This window comes from Sminthopsis crassicaudata, chromosome 4 (genome assembly GCF_048593235.1).
Source record: "Sminthopsis crassicaudata isolate SCR6 chromosome 4, ASM4859323v1, whole genome shotgun sequence".
Classification (NCBI taxonomy): domain Eukaryota; kingdom Metazoa; phylum Chordata; class Mammalia; order Dasyuromorphia; family Dasyuridae; genus Sminthopsis; species Sminthopsis crassicaudata.
Window position 1 is genome coordinate 161,885,192 of NC_133620.1, and position 25,966 is coordinate 161,911,157.

The 25,966-nt window shown below is 31.8% G+C and overlaps 1 protein-coding gene across 1 annotated transcript in view; it reads left to right on the plus strand.

The window, feature by feature from the left end:
- AHI1 (Abelson helper integration site 1) overlaps positions 1-25,966 on the plus strand; it is a 227,732-nt gene that overhangs the window by 79,735 nt on the left and 122,031 nt on the right. Inside the window, 2 exon segments of the mRNA XM_074309767.1 lie at positions 1,228-1,368; positions 10,614-10,810. Of these exon segments, the coding sequence (XP_074165868.1) occupies positions 1,228-1,368; positions 10,614-10,810 (338 nt within the window).

Sequence of the window (25,966 nt, forward strand, 5' to 3'; positions counted from 1 at the left end):
GCTTTTCTAACTTTCTAATTTGCTTCTTGTGGGCTTAGAAACCCCAAAAACCAAGATTGTTAGTCTTGTGTTTGAGAATCAGTAGCCCTGAATAAAGCCCTGAAAGGGTCATCTATCAACAAAAGTCATGGACTTTGTCAGGTATATTTTGCTTAATCTTTGTTCTTGGTATTCTTAGATATAGATAAGAAAGCTAGACAGGTGAGTCTCATGTAAGTGAATTGTTTATTGCATCAACATAATATAATTCATGTACCATTCATAACCTAGTTTACGTATGAAAACTTTTATCATGTCTTCCATCTCAGGAAACTAGAGGTACATTATTCTCATTCTCGTCATTAAGTATTTATTGACTATCATGATGAAGTCCCATTTATATTACATATTTCTTTCTTTCCCCTCAGAACAGCCACCCCCACTCCTCAGCTCCACTCATATACATGTCTATACCAAGTATATGCAATATAAAATAGGTTTTTGAGACAGTAAAGGGTGGGATAGGAAACAGTCTTTAATGGTGGTGGGGATTGGAGATGTTCCAGCAGAGATGTGGTTGAGATGTGAGGCCTCAAAGGCAAGCTTACTATTCATTTATGTGAAATATTTGTAACTGAGATGTTTATAAATTATGAATTTCCTATGTAATTCCAATTAACTCTAGGATATATGAAAAAAGGATAAATAATTGAAGATATATAGTTACTTTAAATGCCTTCTAAAATGTCTGAATCATTCAAGATTTTAAATTTCAGCATATGAAAATATAAAAATATTAATAAGATAGTTATATAATGTCTTTATAAGTATGTAGTTCTATAAACCTACAAATTATTGAATCTTAGTATTTTTAGTACCTCACAATGTTTTTTTTTTCTTCTGTTTTGTTTTTTGCTGAGACAGTTGAAGTTGTGTTAAGTGACTTGCCCAGAGTCCCACAGCTAGGAAATGTTAAGTATCTGAGACTATATTTGAACCCAGGCCCTCCCAACTTGAGGGCTGGTGCTCTATCCACTGCACCACCTAGCTGCCCCCTCACAGTGTTGTGTTGAGAATAAAGTGAGGTAGAGTATATAAGGTATTTTTTTAACCTTGAAAGACTATATTCATATAAGCAGATATTATAATTTCTTTGTATTCATGTTGACATATGATCTCATCAGTATATTGAATGATGGAAAAATGAAGCTTCCGAAGAATTGATTAATCATTGTTTTGTTTTTTTAGGAGACCAAGTTGCAATGTATTCTGACCTTTCATTTACCTCACCTCTTCGAGACATTGCTTTTCATCCACATGAACACATGGTGGCATTTTGTGCATTTGGTCAAAATGAGCCAATACTGGTCTATATTTATGATTACAAAGGTAAGACTCCTACCTATAAGTAAAAATACACTAAATAATAAGTGATAATATTTATTATATATGTTATAAATAATAAATAAATAGTAAATAATAAATAAAAATTTAAATGACATTAGTAGAATTTAACTTTATCTCAAGAAAAACTTCTTAACAGTGAGAGCTATTCAAAAGTAGAAAATTGACTGCCTTCATAGTTAGTGAATTCTGATAAGTCTTCTTGCAAAAGCTGGGTTTGTTGAGTATGTAAAGAATATTCTTTTCAGGTATGGATTAAACTACATGGCCCAGGTACTGGAGTTTCTGTGATACATATTGATGACAGCCAAGAATTTTGAATTCTGGTAAAGAGTAATGTTTATTAGCAAAGGGGAGTTGAAGAAGTGAAAGAGATATTTGGTTTTGTTGTTGTTATTGTTATAAAATATGTCACTATAATAGCCCAAAAAGATGACTAGTTTGGGTGCAGAAGTGTTAGGGCCCATAACCTGGCTCTACTGCTTTCCTAGCCATGGGACTTTATGCACATTATTTAATTCTTCTGAGTCCATTCTCTCACTTATACAAACTACATGACAATCTTTGTATTCCCTACCTTAATAGGCTCCTATGAAGGATAAATGAGATAATATTTGTCAAGTATTGAACTAGAAAGTGCTATTAACAGAGAATAATTACTATATTTTAATATGTATGTCTTTGCTAGCTCATTACATAGAAGTTTAATTCATAATTATTAAATTAAATTAAATCGAACAATCAACAACCTGTCATCTTAAGTGCCTTCTTTCTCCCATAATTCTAGAGTTGAACATTATCTAAGTTCAAACCACAAAAAAATTTTTTAAAAAGAGTTTCTTACATCATTAAAAAAATTCCTTCTGTTGTCTTGTTCAAACAAGCAGTTTGAAACAGTTCCTCTCTGTGTCCAAGATAAATTTTCAGATAAGTACTTTATAATTGAACCTATTACACAGCATGGTCATTTTATATCACTCTGTAAAAGTTAGAGAAAAGATTCCATGCTTATAGTTTTTCAGGATTTAATATACTGATCTTTTTGATCTTTGATATTTTTATCTTTTATACCTTCAGAAAATCATTTCAATCCTGACTTACAATTTTTATCATTGAATTAGCCTAGTTTATTTGTTATTCATTCACTCTCATCTCTGTGCAGACACATGTTGTTCCCACCATTTAGAATATGTTCCCACCCCCTCTTTGCCAAAGCATGTCTTGTCTTATAAGCACTACTGAACCTCACCTTCCTTGTAAACTCATTCCAGACTAATATTAGCTGGCTCTCTTTGCTTGCGCAAAAACCCCTTCAGCATTTACAAATATATCTCCATTTGAGAGTAACATATAAATTCTGTGTAATTTGTGCCTAAATACCTATTAAATATTATTTTATCTTTGTTGTATTTATGTGTTCTACCTTACATTTGAATAATAGCAGCAATAAAAATACTACCATGCATTTATAGAGAGCTTTATAATTTTCAAAACATGTTACACATACATTATCATATTTGAGTCTCCCAATAAACTTATAGTGACCAGATAAGTACTATGCTTATTTTTTCAGGTGAGGAAATTTAAGTTTTAAGAACTCATTTGAATTTCAGTGGCTTTACCATACTATGGCACCATTAGTACCTTTGATTTCTTTTAGCTTTATGGATTTGACTTTCTTCCCATGAAAAATCATCAGTTCTATACTGTTTCTGGAATGGAAGAAATCACTGATGTTGCCGTAGGTCTCATGGAAATTAAGAGGATGTAGTGATGGAGAATTAAGCAATCTGGTCTGTTTCAGATGTACAGTTTTCAAGCCAGATGTGTTCTCTCAGCTGGAACAAGGAGTAGCACCCTAAATAGCAGAGGAAAAAGCCCCAGGAAACATCTGTCCAATACATTCCATATATTTTTCAAATCCAGTTTTTGTACCACTCTGCTTTAAATCTACTCAACCTTGAAACTCATCATCCTGATTGGGAGTTGTGTGTAAACTTACTTAGCCCTTAATTACATCTCAATCTGCCATCCTCATTTGTCATGCCTCTGCATGCATATCCCTTTACACCTCCCTTCATCCCTTTCCATTTCTAGTAATAGTAATAGTATTATTGCTTCTAGAAAAAGTTTTATCAATTAGAATGTCCTGTAGTTCACCTTGCCATCCCTGTTATATGCCCAACTAATAGAACCCTACTATGACTCTCCTCTGAAGGTATCACTTTTTCTATTTGTATTCCTAGCATTTAGCACAGTCTCAGACACATAGTAATCAATTAATAAATACTTTCTCAATCATTCATTATATTTATTATTCATATTAAGCAGCAGTGGTTGGTCCTTCCAAAATTGTTAGTCTGTGGTTTTTATCTGCCAACTAGGTTCTTTTAATCGAAGGATAGTTAAATATGTTTTAAAATATATTAAATTTTATGAATCTTAAAAACTTCTTTTAAAAGATCTTGTATTTGGAACACATTGTTTGTGTGATCTGTTTCTCTATTTCTAAAATGAAAAGAATTCATTTAGTGGATGATACCCTGAACCATCTTTCTGTGTGATGCTTTGTGGAGCCTTTCATAGCTAGTGAACTCGTTCCCTAACTGCTTTGTATATAATTTACCTGTATTTATTCTGTATGAATTTATAAATAAACATGTCTTTCCTGATGAAATGTAAGTTCCTTTAAAGTGGAAATTATCTCATTCTTTGTCTTTGTATTTTTAGCATCTAGCCCACAGTAGACAACTTAAAAAAAAACCCTCACTGATAGCTGATCCTTAGGAATATGTATAGCTTTAAATTAATAATCCTTTGATCTTTGTAAGTATAAATTTAAAAAATTTTCCAAAATACACTTCAACCATCAGTTGCCCATTTCATAACTGATAAAGCTCAATAACAAAATTATTTATTAGTTACAAATTTACCTGTGATTTAAAATAAAAAGTTAGGTGGAAATGATAATTCACTGTTCTTCCTGTCAATCTTTTCTTATTCAATTGGTCTCTGATTACCTAGTCAAATATATTATAAAGTCTAACTTGAACAGTATTTATTACCACTATAGATCTTTTGACTGAAATATTTTACTTTAAAAGTCAAACTACCACTTATTACATAAACTTCTTTTTTATAAGAATATATTTCTTTCTATAAATATATTAATTTAACAAAATTTGGAGTACTAAGTTTTCTGTGAGAGAAAAGTTTTAAGTAAATGTTGGAGAATTCAGTTTTTAAAGTTGTTTATTTAGCTGAAAGTTGTTTTTAGACCTAGTTCAAATGAATCTTTTAAGTTTCCAAAACTTCAGCTTTGGTAATTTTAGGTATTTTTATAGCAAATGGAATGAGTATGTATATAATTTTTTTTATATTATCTTAAGAAAGCTCTCCTGGAGACCACAATAGTAGCTAAATGTATCACCCATTTTTCAGTTCTAGCAAAATCTGTGAAGAGTCAGCATACCTCTCTTTCTGTACTCATCTGTTCTGCTTGTGGGCTTTTGAGTCTTTCGTACTACTGACTTTTTGCTTTTTTTGGTAAGAAACACAATTTTTACTTTCAGAAGGCAGTTTTATTGTGCCTGGTGTTGAAAGGGTTAATCATATAGTTATACAAGATTTAGTCATAAGGTACCACAGATAATGTACTTTTAAGATTCCCATAACAGTAGTATTTAGAAAAACGGCCTTTTCTGTCTTAAATTTACAGGGACTTGATCAATCAATGTTTTATTTTTTAACAAATATTTAAGTTTAGGCAGTGACTTCATTCTAATGCCCCATAAATAGGTACTCAAAAAAGTGGTAATTTTGTTTTGAACTGTGTAATTTTAATTATGAATCAGTTTAGAGCTACAAAATAATAAAAGCTTCTATAACACATAAACATAACATGTACTACAATCATTATATTTCTTGTGCTTAGTAAATTTAAAAATTGGATCTGTTCACATTAAAGGGAAGTTCTTAAGAAATGTTTGATGATTATGCAAAGTGAGTCAGGTTTGTCCACTAGATGGCACTGTCCCCTCTAAGTCAACTTTAATCCTACAAGTCAATTTTAATTCTACAAGCCATTGTGGCTTGGATCTTCTAGGCAAGAAACATCTTGAACCCTGTCTCAGTGCTTTAGCTGGTTAAAATCGTTGGATGTTTTCAATAAACTGGCTTGCAGTCTTTTCCACTATAATTAGGCAGCATCTTAGTTACTGCAATTTACATCTTAATTCATTTAATATTATCCTCATAATTTAGTTGGTTATGATATCCTTTATCACATAATCCTATACCATCCTATTGTGCTCTTAAGATTTTTTTGTTACAGTTTAGAGTTAAATGAATTTTGATTTTGTGAAGTATTCTATACCTTGATTAAAAGTTGTGCCAGTTGTCATAAGGTATGAATAGAAGATGTTATCTCTTCTTTCATTATTTAAAACATTTTTATTTTAAAATGTAATATAAGAAAAGTTTATTTCCTTAATTTTATCCAGACACTGACTAATAAATTTGCTGCTACCATGGATAAGAAACTGGAGCTCAAAACAATGTCTATCGCATCTTTTAAGTTTGAGGTTTTTACTTCCTCATAAAATGTTTTTCAAGATTAGCCAAAAATTGATTATAAACATACAATTTTGCATGTTTCATGTCAAGAATTTTCAAAGATTAAGAGTAAAATTAGTTGTATTTGCTTTTTAAAATTAGATAAATTATAATTATGCCAAATTATTTATGCCTTATTTTATGATTTGAATTTTTTTTTACTTACTGAGTTAACTAGTACTCTATTTCAAGCACAATTTAAGTTGAAATAAAGACTTTTTAACATTGAAATTGTATGCAGTTACTTTTCCTTCAAAATTTAGTTACTTTAATTGAAAAGCAACATTTTTTTTTATCTTTTTGAAATGCCTTTCTAGAAGTACTGAGGATGGGTGATTCAAAAGGAAACTCAGATATTGTTGTTCTCACACTCATACAGAGTTATACAGTAGGAAATATAACAGATTCTAGGTCAGCAGATTTTAGTATGTTGTCAGTATCGTGTAAAGTATGCCATGAAACTGCCACAATTTTTTAAAACTGGTGTACTTTTTTTGGTATCTTTCTACAGAATCTATTGTAAATTCTTCACCAACTGTGTAATTAGCTTAGAATAACTGATCTAAAAGCTCAAATTAGACAAAGACTTGAGGATGCACATATGCTATAATGCTAAAAAGCACCATACTGCCACCACCCCCCACCAACCCCCCTGCCTTATTTCACAGACTAGGAAACTGTGGCCCTAGAAGGTTATGTGTTTTATCTAAAATCAGACCCATAGTAAACAGCAGAGCCAGGATTTAAGTCCCGGCCTTTCATCCCAATGGTAGTGTGTAAATTGGACCTTGAAATGAGAGAATTTTTAGAGATGTGCAGAGGAAGGAGTCTCCATTCCATTCATGGGGACATTGTGATGAAACCACAAAGATGAGAAGGCAGGACAGGAATAGAGAGTGCTTGAGTCTGGGTAGAACATTAATAAAAGAAGTGTGAAATAAGATTGGAAAGAGGTTAAATGGTTAAGGGGTTAAGTGACTTCACCATCACTGGTCTTAAGCACATTAAGCATTGCAGGTAGGAAGTGAGCCTCAACGAGAACAGTCAGTCTGTTACACCATGTTGTTGCTCTAGGGTGGTTAGGCGGCACAGTGGTAGAGTACTGGGCCTGGAGTCTGGAAGACTGCTCCCTCTGTTTCAGCTGGGTGACTCAGGGCAAGTCACTTAACTCTCCTTGCCTCAGTTTCCCCATCTGTGAAATGAGCTGGAGAAGGAAATGGCAAACCTTTCCATTCTTTTTGCCAAGAAAACTCCAAATGGGCTAAGGAAGAGTTGTACTTGCAACTTACTAGCAACAATAGCTGTAGTAATCTAATGGAAAAGAATTTAGGGCTTCAGAGTGGTTCCACTGGAGTAGAGAGGGAGAGACAGAACCAGATCTAACTGAGATATGGCACCTGCTTACATATGTGAGATAAGGAAAGACTCAGAGTTCACTAAGCATTTAAACCTAGGTGACAACAGTGATGGCAGAGTCACGGTGGAGAAATAATACACTAATGATAGGATAAAAGCCATCTTTGACTAGTTAGGGTAAAGGGGAGGGTATACATCAATATGGTAGTTTGACCTTGAGGTTATTTGATCCCAAGGCTAAATGAACATATTTAAGGGCAGTGAGATGTAGAGGAAATAATTTTAGACTTAGTTCCAAGAGATTTGAGTTTGAATCCTACCTTAGACATTTAATAGCTACATGACTATAGGTGAGTCACTTCACTAGCTGCCTGTTTTATGGTATTGTTGTGAAATAAATTAATTTACAAACGCCAAAGTACTATGCAAATGTCAAGAGCTATTATAATTGTGGTAGTATAAAATTCCAGAAATGAGTAAAGGTCCTGAAGAATGGTAGTAGAACCCAATGCTCTTGTGTGTTCTGAGACTTAGGACATCTATCCAAAATTTCTTACAGGTTTTTGAATAGTTTTATGACTGTCACAAATCCCACTCGACATTAAATGGTTTAGGAATCACTTTGTCCTTGTCATTCCCTGAGTCCCTCAGCTAAAAAAATAATAAAACAGGATTTCCCAGAGTTGGGTCCTAAAGCTTATCCAGCCTGTGAGCATTGTGGGAGCATTATTAACATACTCTGACACTGCCTCATCCATCGTAGCAGAGAATAAGGAATGAGAAGAATCCCAGAAGCTATTGCTTAGATCAGTAGCTCACCTTCAGAATCTCCTTTTCTGTGTGGAGATGCTAGACACATTGTTTATCACTGACAAATATGCTACTGCTGCTGCTCCAGAGGATCCAAATATTGAAAAGCAACAGTCATTTAGAAATAAGAATTCACTTGAATTAAAGAAGGCCGTCAGCAGCAACAGACTTTGTACAAAAAATATTTCTAAGTCTCAAAGCAAACCATATTATTTATATTTTTATAATAAGTGTATAAAAGCATTTCTGGCATATAGGTAAACTGCTATTTTTTCAAATGAAATCAAATCAGAGAATTACAGTTAATATAGTGTAGAAGAAACTCCTACAAGCTACAAGGTAGCACAATAGATAAAGCATCAGGTCTGAAGAAGCTTCAGAAAGGCCAGAGTTCAGATCCAGCCTCAGACACATACTAGCTGTATGACCCTGGGCAAGTCACTTAATTCTGTTTGTTTCAGTTTCCACATATGTAAAATGAACTGTAGAAGGAAATGAAAAGCACTTTACTATCTTTGCCAAGAAAACTCCAAATGGGATTTTGAAGAGTCAGGCATGACTGAAATGACGGTCATAGATATCTTTTTGGTTATAATTTCACATAAAAAATTAATGCTTCCATCAATAGTATAATTTGAAAATGCAGAGACTGATGATATAAAATACTCTATCCATTTGCCTCAATTAAAAATGTATCTAAAGAAATTGGTCATAGACAAGGAGGAGTTAGTAGATTGAATTTTTTATTTGGAGTAAGAAGACATAAGATACAATCCTATTTCTTCTGCTTAATAACTTGTGTTGTCATGGACAAATCATTTAGCCCTTCTCAAAATCAGTTTCCATAGTTAAGATTTGTACACATTTCCTTCTGACTTCATGATTTGTTTTCTTTCCACTCTATAATATTATTTCTATAATCAGTAAAATTAAAAAATATTTTGATGTATTATAGTTTAAAAAGCCTTTTTGAAGCTTCACTGATAAAACCATAAAGTGAAAGTTTTAGATATACCAAGTGAAGTTAAAGATATCTTTAAAAGAGTTGATAAAAAACAAAAGATCTTTTACTTTTGAGAAATTAGTAGTTCTAATTGAAGGTGCCCATATCTTTATTAAAAAATTATTAGAAAAGATTTCTTTATATGTAATTCTGAAATATTTAGTTAAATGATAGAAACATATTATTAAATTTAATATAGCTTTGTTTGGTTTTTGGGGGGGCTTATAGTAGAAGCAGACTTTAGACCTAAAGGAAAGATTGATTCAGTCCTTATCATTCTATTTTAGGCCATTATTGTCTAGGTTATAATACTAGCCTTCCATCTTCTCTCTCCTTGTCTCCAGTGTTTAGTTTAGTATCTGGCCCATAGGCACATGATAAATCTTTTATTGATTGATTGATTATTGATTAGCTTCTTTTATCCATTCTTTACAATTAATAAATACATTATTGAATGAATGAATAAAAATCAATTATTAACTGCTTACTATGTGGCAAGAATTATGTGAAGCACTAGGAATATAGATAGAAAAAGCCAGATAGTTCTTGCTTTCAAGGAACATATATTCTAACTGGGGAGACAACACAGTAGAACAGAGGAAAAAGTCCAGCAATAGGGCTTATACAACAGCCAGGATCACAGGTTTGTAGGGTATATACCCTGTGCCTTGAAGACATAAATACTGGATAAAGTGGGAAGGCAAAGTGGTCGAGCCTAGTGGTTCTCTATCTCACAGGAAGGATTAAATGGGGTGACTCCTCACTCAAATAGACAACTATGTCTCACTTTTCTCTTCCTGATCCCTATGGACTCCAGATTACCAGGGGAAGGGAAGGCAACAGAATAGGATGAACCCCTGTGATGGTGGGTCTTCTGAGCTCAGTAGCATCCCTGAGTACTACAGCATTTTTCTTATACCACCATTTATCATATAATTTTCCTACCCAAAATCCTTCAGTGATTTCTCATTATTTACTTGGTAAAAACATTTAAAAATGATTCTATTTTATCCTATTCCATACACACACACACACACACACACACACACACACACACTCACACTCTCTCTCTCTCTCACACACACACACACACACACACACACACACACACACACTCACACATATATAGAAGGGTTTCAGTTTAGTATTTATATCCCTTTAGTCAGAGGGACCAAGGAGAGGCAAGCAAGGTTTTCCTACTCTGATTTTCCTCAAATTTAAAAGCTCAATTATATACCTGGGTAACCTTTAATTAAATTCTGATCTGTAAAATGTTTTAATAAAAATAATTATGCTACAAGAACAAGTTTTAAAATTTTAGCATGTTAACCTATATTAATTTAAAATTACAATATGACATTATTTAAAAAGCTTTCATTGTGTTTAATAAAATATAACATTTTTGAATGTGCTATATGATCATTAATCTAAGTCAACTTTTTTCTAGTCGCACAGCAGCAGGCTGAAATGGTCAAAGATTTCAATGGATCACTCACAACAACTGGAACACATAGAAACCCAATGATTTTTAACAATTCTTCAGTAGTGCAAGATACAGTGGCATCTGCCACTGATCAATTTATCTATGATGCTACAATGTCTATGAGAATGAAGAAAGTGAAAAAGAAACTTGAAACAGTCACGGTATGTCAGACCCCAATAGTTAAGAAGTTATGATGCTTACTATGTCTATGACATCCTTTCATTCCTCAGAGCTACATATATAAAGCTTTCAGAGCTGGTCAGGGATCTTGGAATCGATTCAGTTTGTCAGAGATGCTAGTAAACAGGATTAGGAGTATTCTTCTTTGCCTTCATGTATGTCTCAAAAGTCATTGTATATTCCAACATTATATTCCCATGTCTAAGTTCTCTAGTCAGAAGATTTGGCATGTCCATGAATGGAAGGACTAATCACTGCAAACATTTTGAATTGATACTGGAATTCAGCTGACATACTGTGAAGATGATAAGAGCCTTTTCTAGCATGAATGATTCTTGTTTATTATAACTTTTTCATCTCACTAACTGATAATAGATATATTATTAGTGCTCATTGATATTAAGCCATTGAGAAGAAACAGTGACAGAATGGCAATATTGGGTGTGCACATGACTTCATGTGTTTCTTACAATTACTCCAGAGATCCCCAAGGATTCAAAGGTCACTTGTCAGGTGTGATTGCTTATACTAGAATAGATGCACTTCTCCTTTCAGGAGTCTAATCTTAATCATTCTTAAAAGTCAGTCACAAAATCAGTTATAATATTCTAGTCTTGCAATCTGAGTTTGCAAATTAGAATGCATAATTAAATATATTGTTTACCTTTTTGTTCTTCAATATTTTCAGTTGTATCCAGTGCTTTCATGACCCCATTTGAGGGTTTTCTTGGCAAAGATACTAGAATAGTTTGCCATTTTCTTCTTTAGCTCATTTTACAAGTGAGAAAACTTAAGCAAATAGGGTTAAATGATGTGGTGAGGGTTACTCTGGCTAGTAATTGTGTAAAGCTATATTTGAACTCACGTCTTCCTGACTCTAGGCCTGGCAATCTATCTACTATGCCACTAAGCTGCCCATATTTAAATTTATATAATACTTAAAAAAGAAATAATCATATTTGATCCTCCAATCAGCCTTGTGAGTTAGGCTGGTAATTTAAACCTGTTTTCTATGAAGAAATCTCATGATTCTTGTGAGCCATTGTTTTTTAACTAGCATTATCTATATTAATATGTATGTATTTATTAATGAACTTATAGTATAGGAATTCATAATTATAAAACAGTTTGATCTACATTCTTCTCTATGTAGGTTTCTAATACATAGTGTAATACTCTACACTAAATAGAGTACCCATTTAATCTTAGATCTATTTGGATTCAGAACTTCTGTTTATAACCCTAATACTTGTTTGAAAAGCTCTAATAATGGGCAATTGACTTTCCTATGAGTCATAGAATCATAGATTTAGAAAAGAAAAGATCTAGAGGGCATTTAATAAAAACTCTATCACTTTATTGAGGAAAAAAAAAACTGAATCTCAGAGAGTATGTAATTTTCTAAAGCTCACACACTAATTAACTATCAGAAACAGAATTTCAAGTCAGGAAAACTTGAGTCTTCTATATCTCAACTTATTCAGCTGTGAGTTATGACCCTCCATGGAGTCTCATAACTGAATGTGGAGGTTGTGAAGTTATGCTTTATCAGAAAATGTTTGATTTGTATACCTATTTTACATACCTATATACTTGGGGCCACAAAAATTTCTTGGGCAAAAAGGGGTTGCAAGTGAAAAAAAGTTTAAGGATCTCTGTAGCTTATTCTATTTTCTTTGCTTCTCTTTTAAAAAATACAATATATAGAAAGGAAATGTTATCAAAAAATTTAGCTAAAATGTTTCTTCTCAAAATTTATATTCTAGAATTACAGTATTAACTAAAAAAATTTAAAAGTACAAGTTTCATAATATCTTAGATCTAATTAGAATCTCAGAGGACACATCTCCTAAACAAAAGAGAATAACTCTCTTTTTTACATCTCACATGTGGACATCTGGCTCAAATAGTTTCATTTACATAGTTTTTATTATTTTATGAAGAACACTATTTCATTAAGTTGTAGTTTGAATGCTTTTTTTAATGCATTGTTGAGTTAAAAAAAACTGCCTTTCTATTAATTTCATTTGAGTATCTATAACCCTGTTTCTCCCAATTTTAACTACTTCAAAACTTAAAAAGAACTCCTTAACAAGCAAATTTATACATTAATCATTTCTGAAAACATAGATCTAACACTACACTTGTAATTCTTTACTTTTCTTTTAGAAGGTAGGAATGTTTCAAGTTCTATCATTAATTGTGGTTGATCAGTGTATTGAATGGAGTTAAGTCTTTCACTGTTGTTTTTCTTTACATTGTAGTCACTGAATTCCTGCTTTTGCTCCCTTCACTTTTTTATCAGTTCATAAGACCTTCCATGTTTCTTTAAATTCATCCTTTAATTTTTTTATGCTGTAATAGTAGCCTATTAAATTTATATCCCATAATTTATTCAGCCATTCCTCAATTGAAGAGCTTTTTCATGGTTTTCAATTTTTTGCTGTAGCAAAAAATGCTACAATAATTATTCTTGTATGTATGGGTCCTGTCCTATGTTTTTTCTCTTTTTAAAATGTAAATCATAATAAGGGTATCCCTGGATTAAAAAGGTATTCATAGTTTAGTGACTTTATGTGTATAATTCCAGATTACATTTCATAATGATTATACCAGTTCATATTAGTGTGCTTATTATCTAACATTTCCTCCAGCATTGTAATTTGCATTGTGTTTGCCATTTTTGCCAATCTGAAAGTTGTTAGATAGAATTTCAGAATCTCTTTAATTTCTATTTCTCTTTTTATTATTGCTTTGTGGCATTTTGATAGGATTTTTAATACTTTGCTGCCTTTCTTTTTAAAATTGCCTTTGCTTATTCTTTACCATGTACATATTGAGGAATGGCTTTTATTATTGCATACTTGAATCATTTCTTTATATATGTTGAGAGTCAGATCTTCATCAGATAAATTTGATGGGAATGATTTTCCCAGTTCATTGTTTACATCCTACTTTGATTTTGTGCAATGACTTTTCAGTTTTATGTGATTAAAATTATGATTTGAGATTTTTTTTCCATGAGCAATTTATCTTTTTTGACAGTTTTATCTTTTGGAAAATGAAAGATATATCTCTCTTCAGTACTAATATTTGATTAATGTTTATTGTGGCAACGAGATAACACATCATGTAGCTCTTCTATGGCAGACTTTTGGGAGAAGATGGGCCAGTCACACAAGATGGTTAGGCATGAATGAATTGTGATATACATTTGAGGATGGAGGAAGTTCCTGAATTGATGTTTTATCAGTCTGTTTCAAAGATTAGGGCCAAAGAGACAATGAAAGAAAGCCTAGGACTTTTGTTTGAGACAAATAGAATAACAATAATAGAAAACAGTCAGTAAATATTACGTACCTATCCTGTGCCAATGTTTTAAGGGCTGAGTATACAAAGAAAAGCTTTCAAGGAGCTCATGATCTAATGGGAAGAAGACAACAAGTAAATCATGGAAATAATCAACAAAGGAAAGGCACTTTAGGGGAAATTTAGGAGGAATTGGAAAAAGCTTCCTTTAGAAGGAAAGTTTTTTTTTTCTTTTTCTTTTTTTTCATTTTCTAATTATAATTTTTTGACAGTATATATGCATGAGTAATGTTTTTTTTTAATAACATTATCCCTTGTATTCATTTTTCCAAATTATCCCCTCCCTCCTTCTACTCCCTCCCCTAGATGACAGGCAATCCCATACATTTTACATTTGTTACAATATAACCTAGATACAATATATGTGTGTAAATCACATTTTCTTGTTGCACGTTAAGTATTATATTTCGAAGGTGTAAGTAACCTGGGTAGATAGACAGTAGTGCTAACAATTTACATTCACTTCCCAGTGTTCCTTCTCTGGGTGTAGTTGTTTCTGTCCATTATTGATCAACTGGAAGTGAGTTGGATCTTCTTTATGTTGAAGATATCCACTTCCATCAGAATACATCTTCATACAACATTGAAGTGTACAGTGATCTTCTGGTTCTATTCATTTCACTCTTGTCTTCATTTAATGATATTTTTTTTCCAATCTCTTCGGTTTTGGTTTTTATATTCTTTGTTTATTAAATGTGCTTCTTGTAAGCAACAACACTTTGCAGGGTTTTGTTTTCCTGTTCAACCTGTCATTCTTTTTCATTTTAAAGTATTGATTAATCCATTCACATTTAAAATTATGGAAGTTAGTTTTCTGCTTTGCCTTATTTGTCTCTAATACTGGTTCTTTAATTTTTTTTTTCTTTTCTTATGTAAGCACAGTACTATGTTTCCATAGCTTTTTAAAAAGATAGTCCTATTCTCATTGGTTCTCTTCCCCTTACCTCCATTTTCTCTTCCAGTTTTATTTACATCTTTCCCTTTGTAGTTTTACTTATTCATTCCCTTTTCTTGCTTTTATTTATTTAATCGCCATCCCCATTTTATTCTATTAGAAAGATCTTCTTTTTCCCTTTAAATAGTTTCATTTATGAGGTTTTTTAATTTTATTTTTTTATTCCTTTTCAAAGAGGATTTCTCTCACTCTCTACATTTTCAATCCTTACTTTCTGCCTATATTCCTTTGAACCAAAATTCATGCCCCTTTTCCTCTAAAATAGATTCCCAGTATTTCTCATAAAGTCAAAACTTCTAAGATATCCATTCTGGATTGTTCTCTCTAAGCAGATTTTGCCATTGCCCCATAGGGTTTGAACCCCTTTTCTATTGTGCTTTCTTCGCAGAAGAAAGCCAATTCTTTTAAGTGACAGAAGATACTAACCAATGTTGGAACCCTCCCCACAACTACCTCCTTGATTATGCTTTTCACCTAGTTTCACATAATTCAACTATACAATTATTTTCCTGAATACTTCAAAGCACATAACTCCTGTAGATTGGCCAAAGGACAGTTGCCAAAATGACTATTTTATTGAGAACCTGTACAGGATAAGCACTTACCTCGTGGTCAGAAAAAGCAATACAAGGATATTCTCAGTTGGAATTGATTATGATCATGAGAGACACTGACACAGGACTACCCAGCAATGCATCCCCTCATCAGTGTTATGCTGTATGAGCCAAGAAGAATTGAAGTAGTTCAAGAGAAATGCGATATGCACAAATCTAGAAAATCTACCCCAAGTGTTCACATGGACTGTTTGGGCCTGACCTGTGGAAGAGCATTTCAAGCTCATATTGGTCTAATCAGACACAGTCAGACATAATATAATTTGACTCTTAACATAGTGATGACATTTTTGTCCTCTTCAAAAATAAAAGACAACTGACCAATCTTCCTAGATGAATAACTACATAGATTGTAATTCCATTTACTCTTGGATACTATAATGCTGAATCACTTGTTATTAGAGTTAGTTAATGACTTATCTATTTTATTTACTTATTCAATCATTGAAAAATTAAATGATCTGCAAACCCTCCTAACTTAAATAACAATATCCTACAAACATAGTTCTTTATTTCTCTTCTTTTCTTTTTTTGGAAAAATAGCAGTCTGAGGTATCAAGCATCATAATAGTCTTCTGTTTTTATCTCTGACAGAAGAATCAAAAAATCATTTCTGTTTGTATAACTCATAAACTTAAAGTTAGTAAAATTCTTTTAGACTTAAAAATGCATAGCTGTTCAGATCTCAGGATCTCAAAAGTTGTATTAGTATTGTAAAATATATTTTTTAAAACATAAAAAAGATTATTCTTTCAGGAAAATAGTTTCCTTGTCTTGTATGAGAATAGGAGGTTTTACCTATTACATGGCAAAATTACTTCATTTTCACAGAAACAATACAGCAATTTAAAAGATGTCTATAAATACTAGCTTATCCACTTTATTTCATTCTTTTTTCTTCCATAAATTTGACAGTCTGGAACCACTTGTCTTTGTAGTTTCTCTTTTTCCCCCACTCCCTTCTTGTAGCTGTCATACCCAAGTGAGTGAAAGGATGAGAAATAAAAGGCACTAAAGGAAAACTATATTCCAAACCAAGGGGAAAAAAAAGACATAAAAACAAAGGGAGAAAGCAAAGTGTACAGGTAATATTTTAACAGAAGAGAAAGCCAAATAACAAGCTTAGCTCAAATGAATTGTTTCCTTTAACTTTAAGGTCATGTCCATTACCCACTTCCCAACCCCTCCCACTCTCTGTTTCAGAGGATCTTTTTGCCTCAGGATGGAAGTACTTGGATAAAACCTTTGAAAATGAATCTCTTTTCTGTTTACCTCAAGGGTATTATAATAAATTGTAATTATTATAATAAAGCATAGCTTTAAGAGCAGGTTATCTTCTGAATTCAAAAAAAATTCACTGAAATTTATCCATTTTCCAACTGTAGATGATCTTTCTTGTAAGGTCTGAACATTTGTTATCCAGATTTAATCAATTCCATTCACACAGTAGTTTTTCATATATATATATATATATATATATATATTTTTTTTTTTTTTTTAGGAAAACCAATTGTTTGGAATTCTCTCTTTTTTGTCTCCCAGGAATTAATTTCTGTTTTTCTTGTGGTGATTTAGCTTTCAAAAGATTGTAAACTTCTTTAATTTTGTGAATTTGCAACTATTGTTTTGGGCTTCTTTCCTTTTTATAAACACCTGTAAAGACACAATTCTTGCTTTGACAGTTTCCATTAAAAATATGATTTTTGCATAAGATGTAAAGCTAGCTCAGGATATAATAAAAGCCAAGTGAGATAGTAGAAACAATACTAATTAAGAGTCAGGAGGCGAACATTTTTTCACCTTGGCTCTGATACCAATTGTTATTTTCTCAATTTCTTAATTCTTTTATCTGCTAATAGTTAATAATTCTGATAATTCAAATCAGCAAATATTTATTAAATATGCTATAATTTATGTTACAATAGTGTCAAACATGCAGTATGGTCTGTATCACTCCTGAGAATTGCTTCAATCAAATTAAAATGTAATTGGCAAATATTTAACTAAATAAAAATATAATGACATTTAGATAATGCTAATTTGTGATCTTCTGAATCAGTATGTCAGCAGAGATCCTTATAAATGGGTTTAGTTACTTCTTTTTCTATTTCAATTTAATACCCCCCCTCCCGTTGTAGATGACATAAAAAAGTATAAAATGTTACTTTTCTCTCTGAACTTAAAATACAGCAATACAAATAATGCTTTTCCAATGAAGATGGTAACTTTGTCTTTTGATATATATATTCCTAATAGGGGAATCTCAGGTTCAAAGGTTATGGACATTTTAGATGAGATAAATGAGTGTGCTATCACAAAGTCATTATCATTTGTCATAATCATGAACTCAATTTTAGCAAATAAAGTGCAGATATGGTAATGGAACTGCTGGTATTCCATGATTCTGAACAAAAATTTCTCGACACTTAAAAAACATTTCCAATGTATTTGAAACAAACCCTCAATTCTGTTTTTATAGCTTATATCTTTTTGCAACTTTTTGAAAACAATGTATGTTGTTTTTAAAAAATGGATGTTGGAAAAGGACAATGTTGAATATAATTGTTTCATCTAGTCAAATTTTAATATCTGATAATAAAATTTAAAGTTTTCAATATTTTATTTAAATGAAATTATGGACACTTTTTTTAATCTATTATATCTTACATATATATTATCTATATATGTATTTTTGTTCCATAAACCATGGGTTCTTGAAAACAGAAGTAATGTTTTTCAGCTAAAATTGCTGGAAGTGTACATCTGGTAACACTGTGTCTATCATTGAAGTATCAGTCTAATTAAAGACATAGAATTATCATCACTAGAAGATTTACTGCCTCTTAAAACCTATGGCTTCTTTAAAGACTCAGATCAAGCACCATCTTCTTCAGGAGTAGGCCCAGCTGTTCCTATCTTTCTTTCCAAGATTATCTTATATTTGATCTATATGTGGCCACCATTAGAATGTAAATAACTTAAGGGCAAGACCTGTTGACTTTGTTTTTTTGTTGTTGTTGTTTTTTTTTTTTTTTCTCCTCAGAACTTAACATGGTACCTATTACTTAAGAAATACTTATTGAATGATGAGTTAAGAAGTTGTGACATTAAGGAATTGTGACAATTTCAAATTCATACTATGATCTAGTTACTGCTTAAATTGTATACTATATAGATGATTTTTTTCCTCTTTGTGCCAGTAGTCAAATGGAATTATTTTTTTTAATCTATGTAGGTATTCCTTATTTAGTTTTCTAAGCCAAAAATATTAGAATCATCTTTTACTTTTCTTTCTCTTTTATCTCTTCATCCAATCTTTGACCATGTCTTGTTCCTTTGAAATCTCCATTTGGTGATGTATTTCCTTCCTCAATCCTTCCCTTGCCACCAAATCCATTCCCTCACTCATCTCATGCCAAGATTATACTTTGATAAGCTGGATGCTTTGTTTTCAGTTTATGTTGTTTGTCTTAAATACCAGGAGAAATTTTCTAAATTAACATTCTCATGGCACTCTCTTTGTCAGGACAACAATAATATAAGTCTCCTTGATATTATTACTATCCTTCTTGGCTTTCAAGACATTTGGCAATATTGCCTCACTCTACATAATCAATCTTATTTCAGATTATTGATAGCATAATGTCTGCCATAGTCATCCCTTTCATATGTTTTTTTCTTATGTTGTTATTCCTCTTATCTCTATACTTCTCTTTCCACCCCATCTCCTCCACACAAATGCAGAATGTTCTTTCTCTCCTTCATTTATCTAAACTCCATTCATACGTGCCAGCACATCTTAAGTTTCATTTTTTCCTTAAAATCTTCTCTAGCTCAAGTTCTTCTGGATATGTCAGTATTATATAATTTAGCACTTTATTATTCTTTAATTCCTTTCTTTTTTCATAGGATCAATCTCCCCAGTCCTTCTTGAAAGTATCATAATTAATTATTCTAAAATTTATATACTTAATGTGGTATCAAATACATTCGAAGTTTTAGTAAATAACTTCGCAAATTCCTTATTTTAATTTAAGATTATCGCCACTAGGAAGAAGGACACAAAAACCAAGCTAGGGTGTCAGAATCTCTTGCTAAATAAAGATCAAGCAAACATTTCATAGTAATTATTGTTAAAGAGGAAAATGATACGATGATGTCATTATTGCTGTGATCCCAGTTCTACTGGTGCTGATCATGACAATCTATTTTTCCTCCTATATGTGAGGCCAGGGATATACAGAAGTGTGGGATATACAGAAACTACAAATCAATGCTCTGGTAAGAATTAGGAGACCATGCAGATGATAGATTTTTATTTTCCTGAAGGTATATGAATACTTTTAAAAAGAAATATAGGAAAAAAGACTTGTTAATTGAATTACAACATTGCTGTTACAAATATTAACCATGGTAAAAGCTATAAAAATTAATCTTTTGTATTATATATTTATGTTTATTCTTTCTTGATCATCTGAGCTTAATATCTACACGTGATTGAGAACAATTAAAGTATGAGAAAGGAACAGAAAAGCTTTTAAAAAATAAAGTGATTTTCTATAGCAGATAATATTTTTATCACTTTTTTCCTCACAAGAGTTTAAGCTCCATAAGGTCAATAATTCTTTTTTTATTTTTTCTTTGTGCTCTCAATAGCCAGCAGATAAATGTCTGCCACATGCATAGAAGCTCTTAAATGCTTTTGAATTGAATGGAAATTACAGTCACATAATTGACTGAAATGTACAGATAATACAAGAGTCCCTTAGATTTATTGTTTATAAATTAGCAAAAAAAAAATTGACTAAATACAGTGAAATGCTATCTTAAATGCTAATCTCTTCTTCCCTAAGATGCTATTACAGGTATGAGAATGAAAATTCCTTAAAAGATAAAAAACAGATAAATTTGTTCAAACTCTGATTAACTATCTATCAAAGTGATTTGTTTATCTCTATTATAGGGCAAGGCCAGGGATGACATTAAGTAAAGAATTTTTTAGTGATGATAAGGATCTTCTGATGCTCCAGTTAGCCAGGTGATATTGTATTGATTTCATCAAATCCTAGAATATTGTGGCACTCCCTCCCACAACAAATTAAAGCAATTTATGATTGCCTAGAGTTAACTTGCCCTTACAAGAAAAATTGAGGTGATGAAGATTGTCTTTCAGCTATACAGAGTATATATTTAAATAAAGAACACATATACTTCATGCTCATGAAAATGCATGTGTTTGCTTAAAACTATACTAAAACTTTAGGGACATCCTGTCTCTTGATAAGACATACATATGGATAAGTTCTTTACTCGGTCACTATCAAAACTAGAAGAAATGGGTAGACCGAAGGAACAAATTAGAAAATGCAAAATTAAGATGAAAGGAACATAATAGACTTGTGTTTGAGAAATTTAAGTGTCAAAAACAGTGAAGGATTTTAATATTCGATAATAACTGCTAGAAAAATTAGATAAAGTTATGATAAAATAGAATGAGATCCATATTTGATAAGCTTTATCATAATGACTTTCAATTAAGCCAATAATCTGAATGTATAAAAGTGTAGATGAAATTTATAATAGAAATGAATTAAAAAGGGAATGTTATAGTTAGTCAAAGCTGCAGAGTAAAATTCTTAACTGTTCATAAGAGGAACAATTACAGAAGGAAAAATAGACATGAGAGGGCAGTAATATTTAGGCCCTCATTCAAAAGCTAAGGCAGTCATGAGGAGCATTGTTGCTTGGCCTTCTGGCAGTAATTGATAGTACCAGCATCACCTTGGCCTACAAGTCTTATTGGATTGGCAGTGTTAAATTGAAAAAGAATTTAAAATGATAAAATTCTGTGCTGACAGGCCAGTTGAGAACAAGAACACTGTAAAACTAATAAGGGATTTGTGAATTACTATAATATTTTGAAAACAGTTATGATATTATAGAGTAAGAGCTTTATGGCTGTTCTACCATTAAATACTACTACTAACACTAAGGATGTTTTTAATGGAAACAAAAATAAATTCTCACTAGAAAAATATTTATAGCATCATATATAATAACAGAGAAATGACAGCAACCTATTGTTCTCAATTTGGTGAATACTGAAAAGCTATAGTTTGTCAACATAATATATTATTGTTATGTTAAAAATATCAGCTACAAAGGCCAAAAATAGTATGATATGACTTATATGTAGTGATGTAGAATGCAAAAAAAAAAAGAATGCAGAACCAAAATAAAAAATTACGGTGATTACAACAAATTAAACAATAAAATACAGGAAAAAAAGTTTGCTGAAGAGGACATAGGATCTAACTCATTGAACAGTTTAATTGTTGTCATCTTCAAATGAATATAGATATTTTGAATTTTTTGTATAGATTTCTTTTTTTATACTATTTTTATGGCTAATATGTTTAAATTTTATGAAAAATGAAAAAATGTCATCTTCATCTCCCCCTGCCTCCAAAAACACACATTTATACTCACTTAGCCTAAATGTTTATATTACATATTTATGGAAGAAGAGAAACTCCAACTGAAAGTCTTGCTTGAGCAGTTGACCATCACAAAGAATTAGCCTTCCCTTCTACTTAAATTTTCTTCTTAAAATAAATATTTACCTCATTATTAGTGTACAAATTCATTGCTATATGATTGGATATATGCTTTCATGAATTGGAGTTTACCTCTAATGGTACAGCTCACGGACTATCCCTGTGGATCTTCCCAATCCTTGCAAATTTGGTTTATGCCATCTTCTATATCTTTCATAAAGAATATACTAACCCCCAAACATGCTGTGGGATTTTTCATTTTTAAAAATAGATGTGATTCATATCCTTTTTTTAGAGGGCCTGCATTTCCCCCCATATCCTTCCACTACTCCCTGGAGAGGCATCTTTTATCAAAAAAAATTTTTTTTCAAAAGAAAAAGGGGGAAAATAGAAGAAAAAAAAATCAACAATACTTCTCTGTCTGTCTATCACGATCAATAAGCTATAAGGGCATAAGGCTTGGAATCAGACATCAAGACCCGACTTCAACTTCAGCCTCAGATACTTAATAATTAGGTGACCCAAGCAAATCATTCAATTTCTGTCTGCCTCAGTTTCCTTTTTTGGAAAATGAGTATAAGCATAGCACCTAATTCCCAGGATTGTTATAAGGATCAAATAATGTTTGTAAATCATGTAAATTACTTCTTGACACCTAGTAGACATGCTTTTTCTTTTCCTAGTCTCCTTATTATAGATACTTCTCTATTGATTATCTTTCATTTGTCCTGCTTGTATCTTGTTTGCACATCCTTGTTTATGCTTTAATTAATAAGCATGAACTTGAGAGCAGGGTCTATCTTTTGCTTTTCTTTGTGTCTTCAGCACTTAGCACAGTGCCTTGCACAAGGCAAATTCTTAAATGCATATTGACTGACTAGGCATATTTCCTTCACTACTTGGAATCCCTTTTATACTTATACTATATATAGCATATATCTATACTCCATATATTATAGTATATATACACACACACAAATACATACATATATACTTGCTGAAAGATGCCATTCTCTGCTTTATATCTTACCTAGTTAATCATTGATGGGCATTGCCTCAGTCAAAGACCTTTATTTTAAAACATCAAGATCTCCCATTGCATCCAGGGCCATCTCCAGTCATCCTTATCTATATCTTGCCACTGGACGCAGATGGCTCTGGAGAACAAAGTGAAGCAAGTGACCTTGCCCAGCCCTTCCTCACCTAAATCCAATTCATTCATATGTCATGACCTCTGATGTCATGGTCCTCTTTGAGAATAAAGAACAAACACCATTAACATATAAATATGTGCAATATTTGTCCCACTCATACAACTTTGCAAGGGACATAGGATAAGGATCTCTTCCTTGGGACCAAGTTTGTTGTCATAATTTCACATCATTTGTTTTTTACTGTTTTGTGTAGTTTTTTCTTTAAAAAAAAACAACAACATTATTTTCTTGGGATTTTTTGTTTTTCATATTCATTTAAAATTTTTTTGAGTTCCAAATTCTCTTCCTCCTGCCTTTCCCCAACCCATTGAGAAGGCAAGCAATATGTTATCAGTTATACATGTGAAGTCTTACAAAGCATATTTCCATATTAGACATATTGAAGGGGAAAAAAAACAAGAAAAATACTATGAAAAATGTGCTTCAGTCTACACTCAGAGAACAGACTTTACAGTTCATTCTGTGTGACTGACTCACCTGCTTTTTTGGCATATATCTCTTCCTTATCTTTTAATTTTACTTATGAACTATTTTCCATTGATAATATAAATTATACTTATGATCACCATAAAGCTCTAAGTTACTCTTTAAGTGAAATGTAATTTTGATTCTTTGGAAATAATTGTTACTCTATGATTCATAGCCAAATATTTGGCTCTTTCTGATTATCAATGTTAAAACCATGGTACATGAAAAAGCTTGGATCATTAAAAAGGACTGTACTTTTCTGAACAGGGCACAGAGGTGGTGCAATGGATTGAGTGCTAGGTTGGAGTCAAACAGATCTGAGTTCATTTTTAACCTTAGATCCTGACTAGCTAGTATGACTTTATCCAACTCACTTACCCCTGTTGGATTCAATTTCTTCATCTGTAAATGAGTTAGAAAAGGAAATGGGAAACCATTCCATTTCCTTTGCCAAGAAAATCTCTTGATGAACTAAACAACAATAAACATTTTTGAACAGCATATTCAACCCACTCTACTTTTTAGCTCTGGACTCAGTTCATCTGATCTTATTTATCTACAGTATATCCCCAAGGTACATGTACTGATGGATTCTTATTGTAAAATATCCACTTGTATATCATAGTTTGAACAAATAAGTATTCTTCATCCACTTTTTCCTCATGTAAAGTTTTTGAGTGATTGTATCAGCACTTTTTGTGCTCATGAAGAATTGGAAGCAAATTAGATTCACAACATTAGAATAGTCAAACAAGTTGAATATAATAGAATATTATTATACTGTAAGAGAAAACTACTGCAATGAATAAAGAAAAACGTGGAAAGATTTCCATCATCAAATACATGTAGATATTTTTTATCTTTTGCATTTATAACTATCTTATATTTTTACTTAAAAAAGAGATTAGATGTTCTTAGAGATCCAAATTACTCAAAATTGGATGAAGTTTATGATTTCCAGATTCTTAAATTTACCAATATAAGTTGAATTATAAGTGCTTACTATCACTGATAATTTTTTTCTCCTATAGAATATAAAGTTCATTTTAATAGTTTATTTTATGATAATATATAATTATTGGGGGGGTTTTAATCCAACTTTTTTACTCAGTTGTTCATAGAAGAGCAATTTTGATTTTCATAGTGCTGGAAAATCATAATAATCACCCCTTTCCCTACTAAAATACCTCACAATGGACATCTGAAAGAAGACATCAGAATGAAGAGTGTAAATGTTTTGTGGATATTTTGCTATGAAAACAGAGCAAAGAAAGGAGTTTTTATCCACTACTGAACTGTCACAATCACTCAAGACCTTTTAACCTACTTATCACAGACCAACAGGATATAGAATATTGACAAGGGGAAGGAAGATAAATGAAAAAGAGAAGACTATGTTCTGACTTGGGCAGCAGATGTTCAGGAAACTTGTCCCCAGTAGCAATGATTGCTGTAATGATTATGGCTCCAGGATTACCAAATCTACTTAAATATATGACAAGAATGAAGCAGGAGGCAAGGAAAAGTTGTAGCTTTTATATAGCATAACATATCATAGCTTTTCATATATCTTTTCAGTCATCTTTATGCCAATTTTATTTCCTGTTTATTTCCAAAATCATTTGTCAGATATCCAAATATATGTTCATTTCTTTAAAATACTTTTAATTTTAAGGTGGTTTTTTTTTTCCTTACTTAAAAATGTGCACTCCTTTTCTAGTAGTGTTTTGTGAGTACATGGATCATAACATTTTCTCCCCAGGCAGTGTAGTAACCAGCTCTGTGCAAACAATGCAATTATATTTCATAAAAGTTGGATATTGGGAGTACCACAAAATGTCAGAGCTTTAAGCAACTTTAGAGATCACTTAATTCAGCTCTTTCATTTTACAAATTAGTAAACTGAGGCTCAAAAGAGGTATGACCTTCTCAATATTATACAGCTAATAAATGTCAGAGC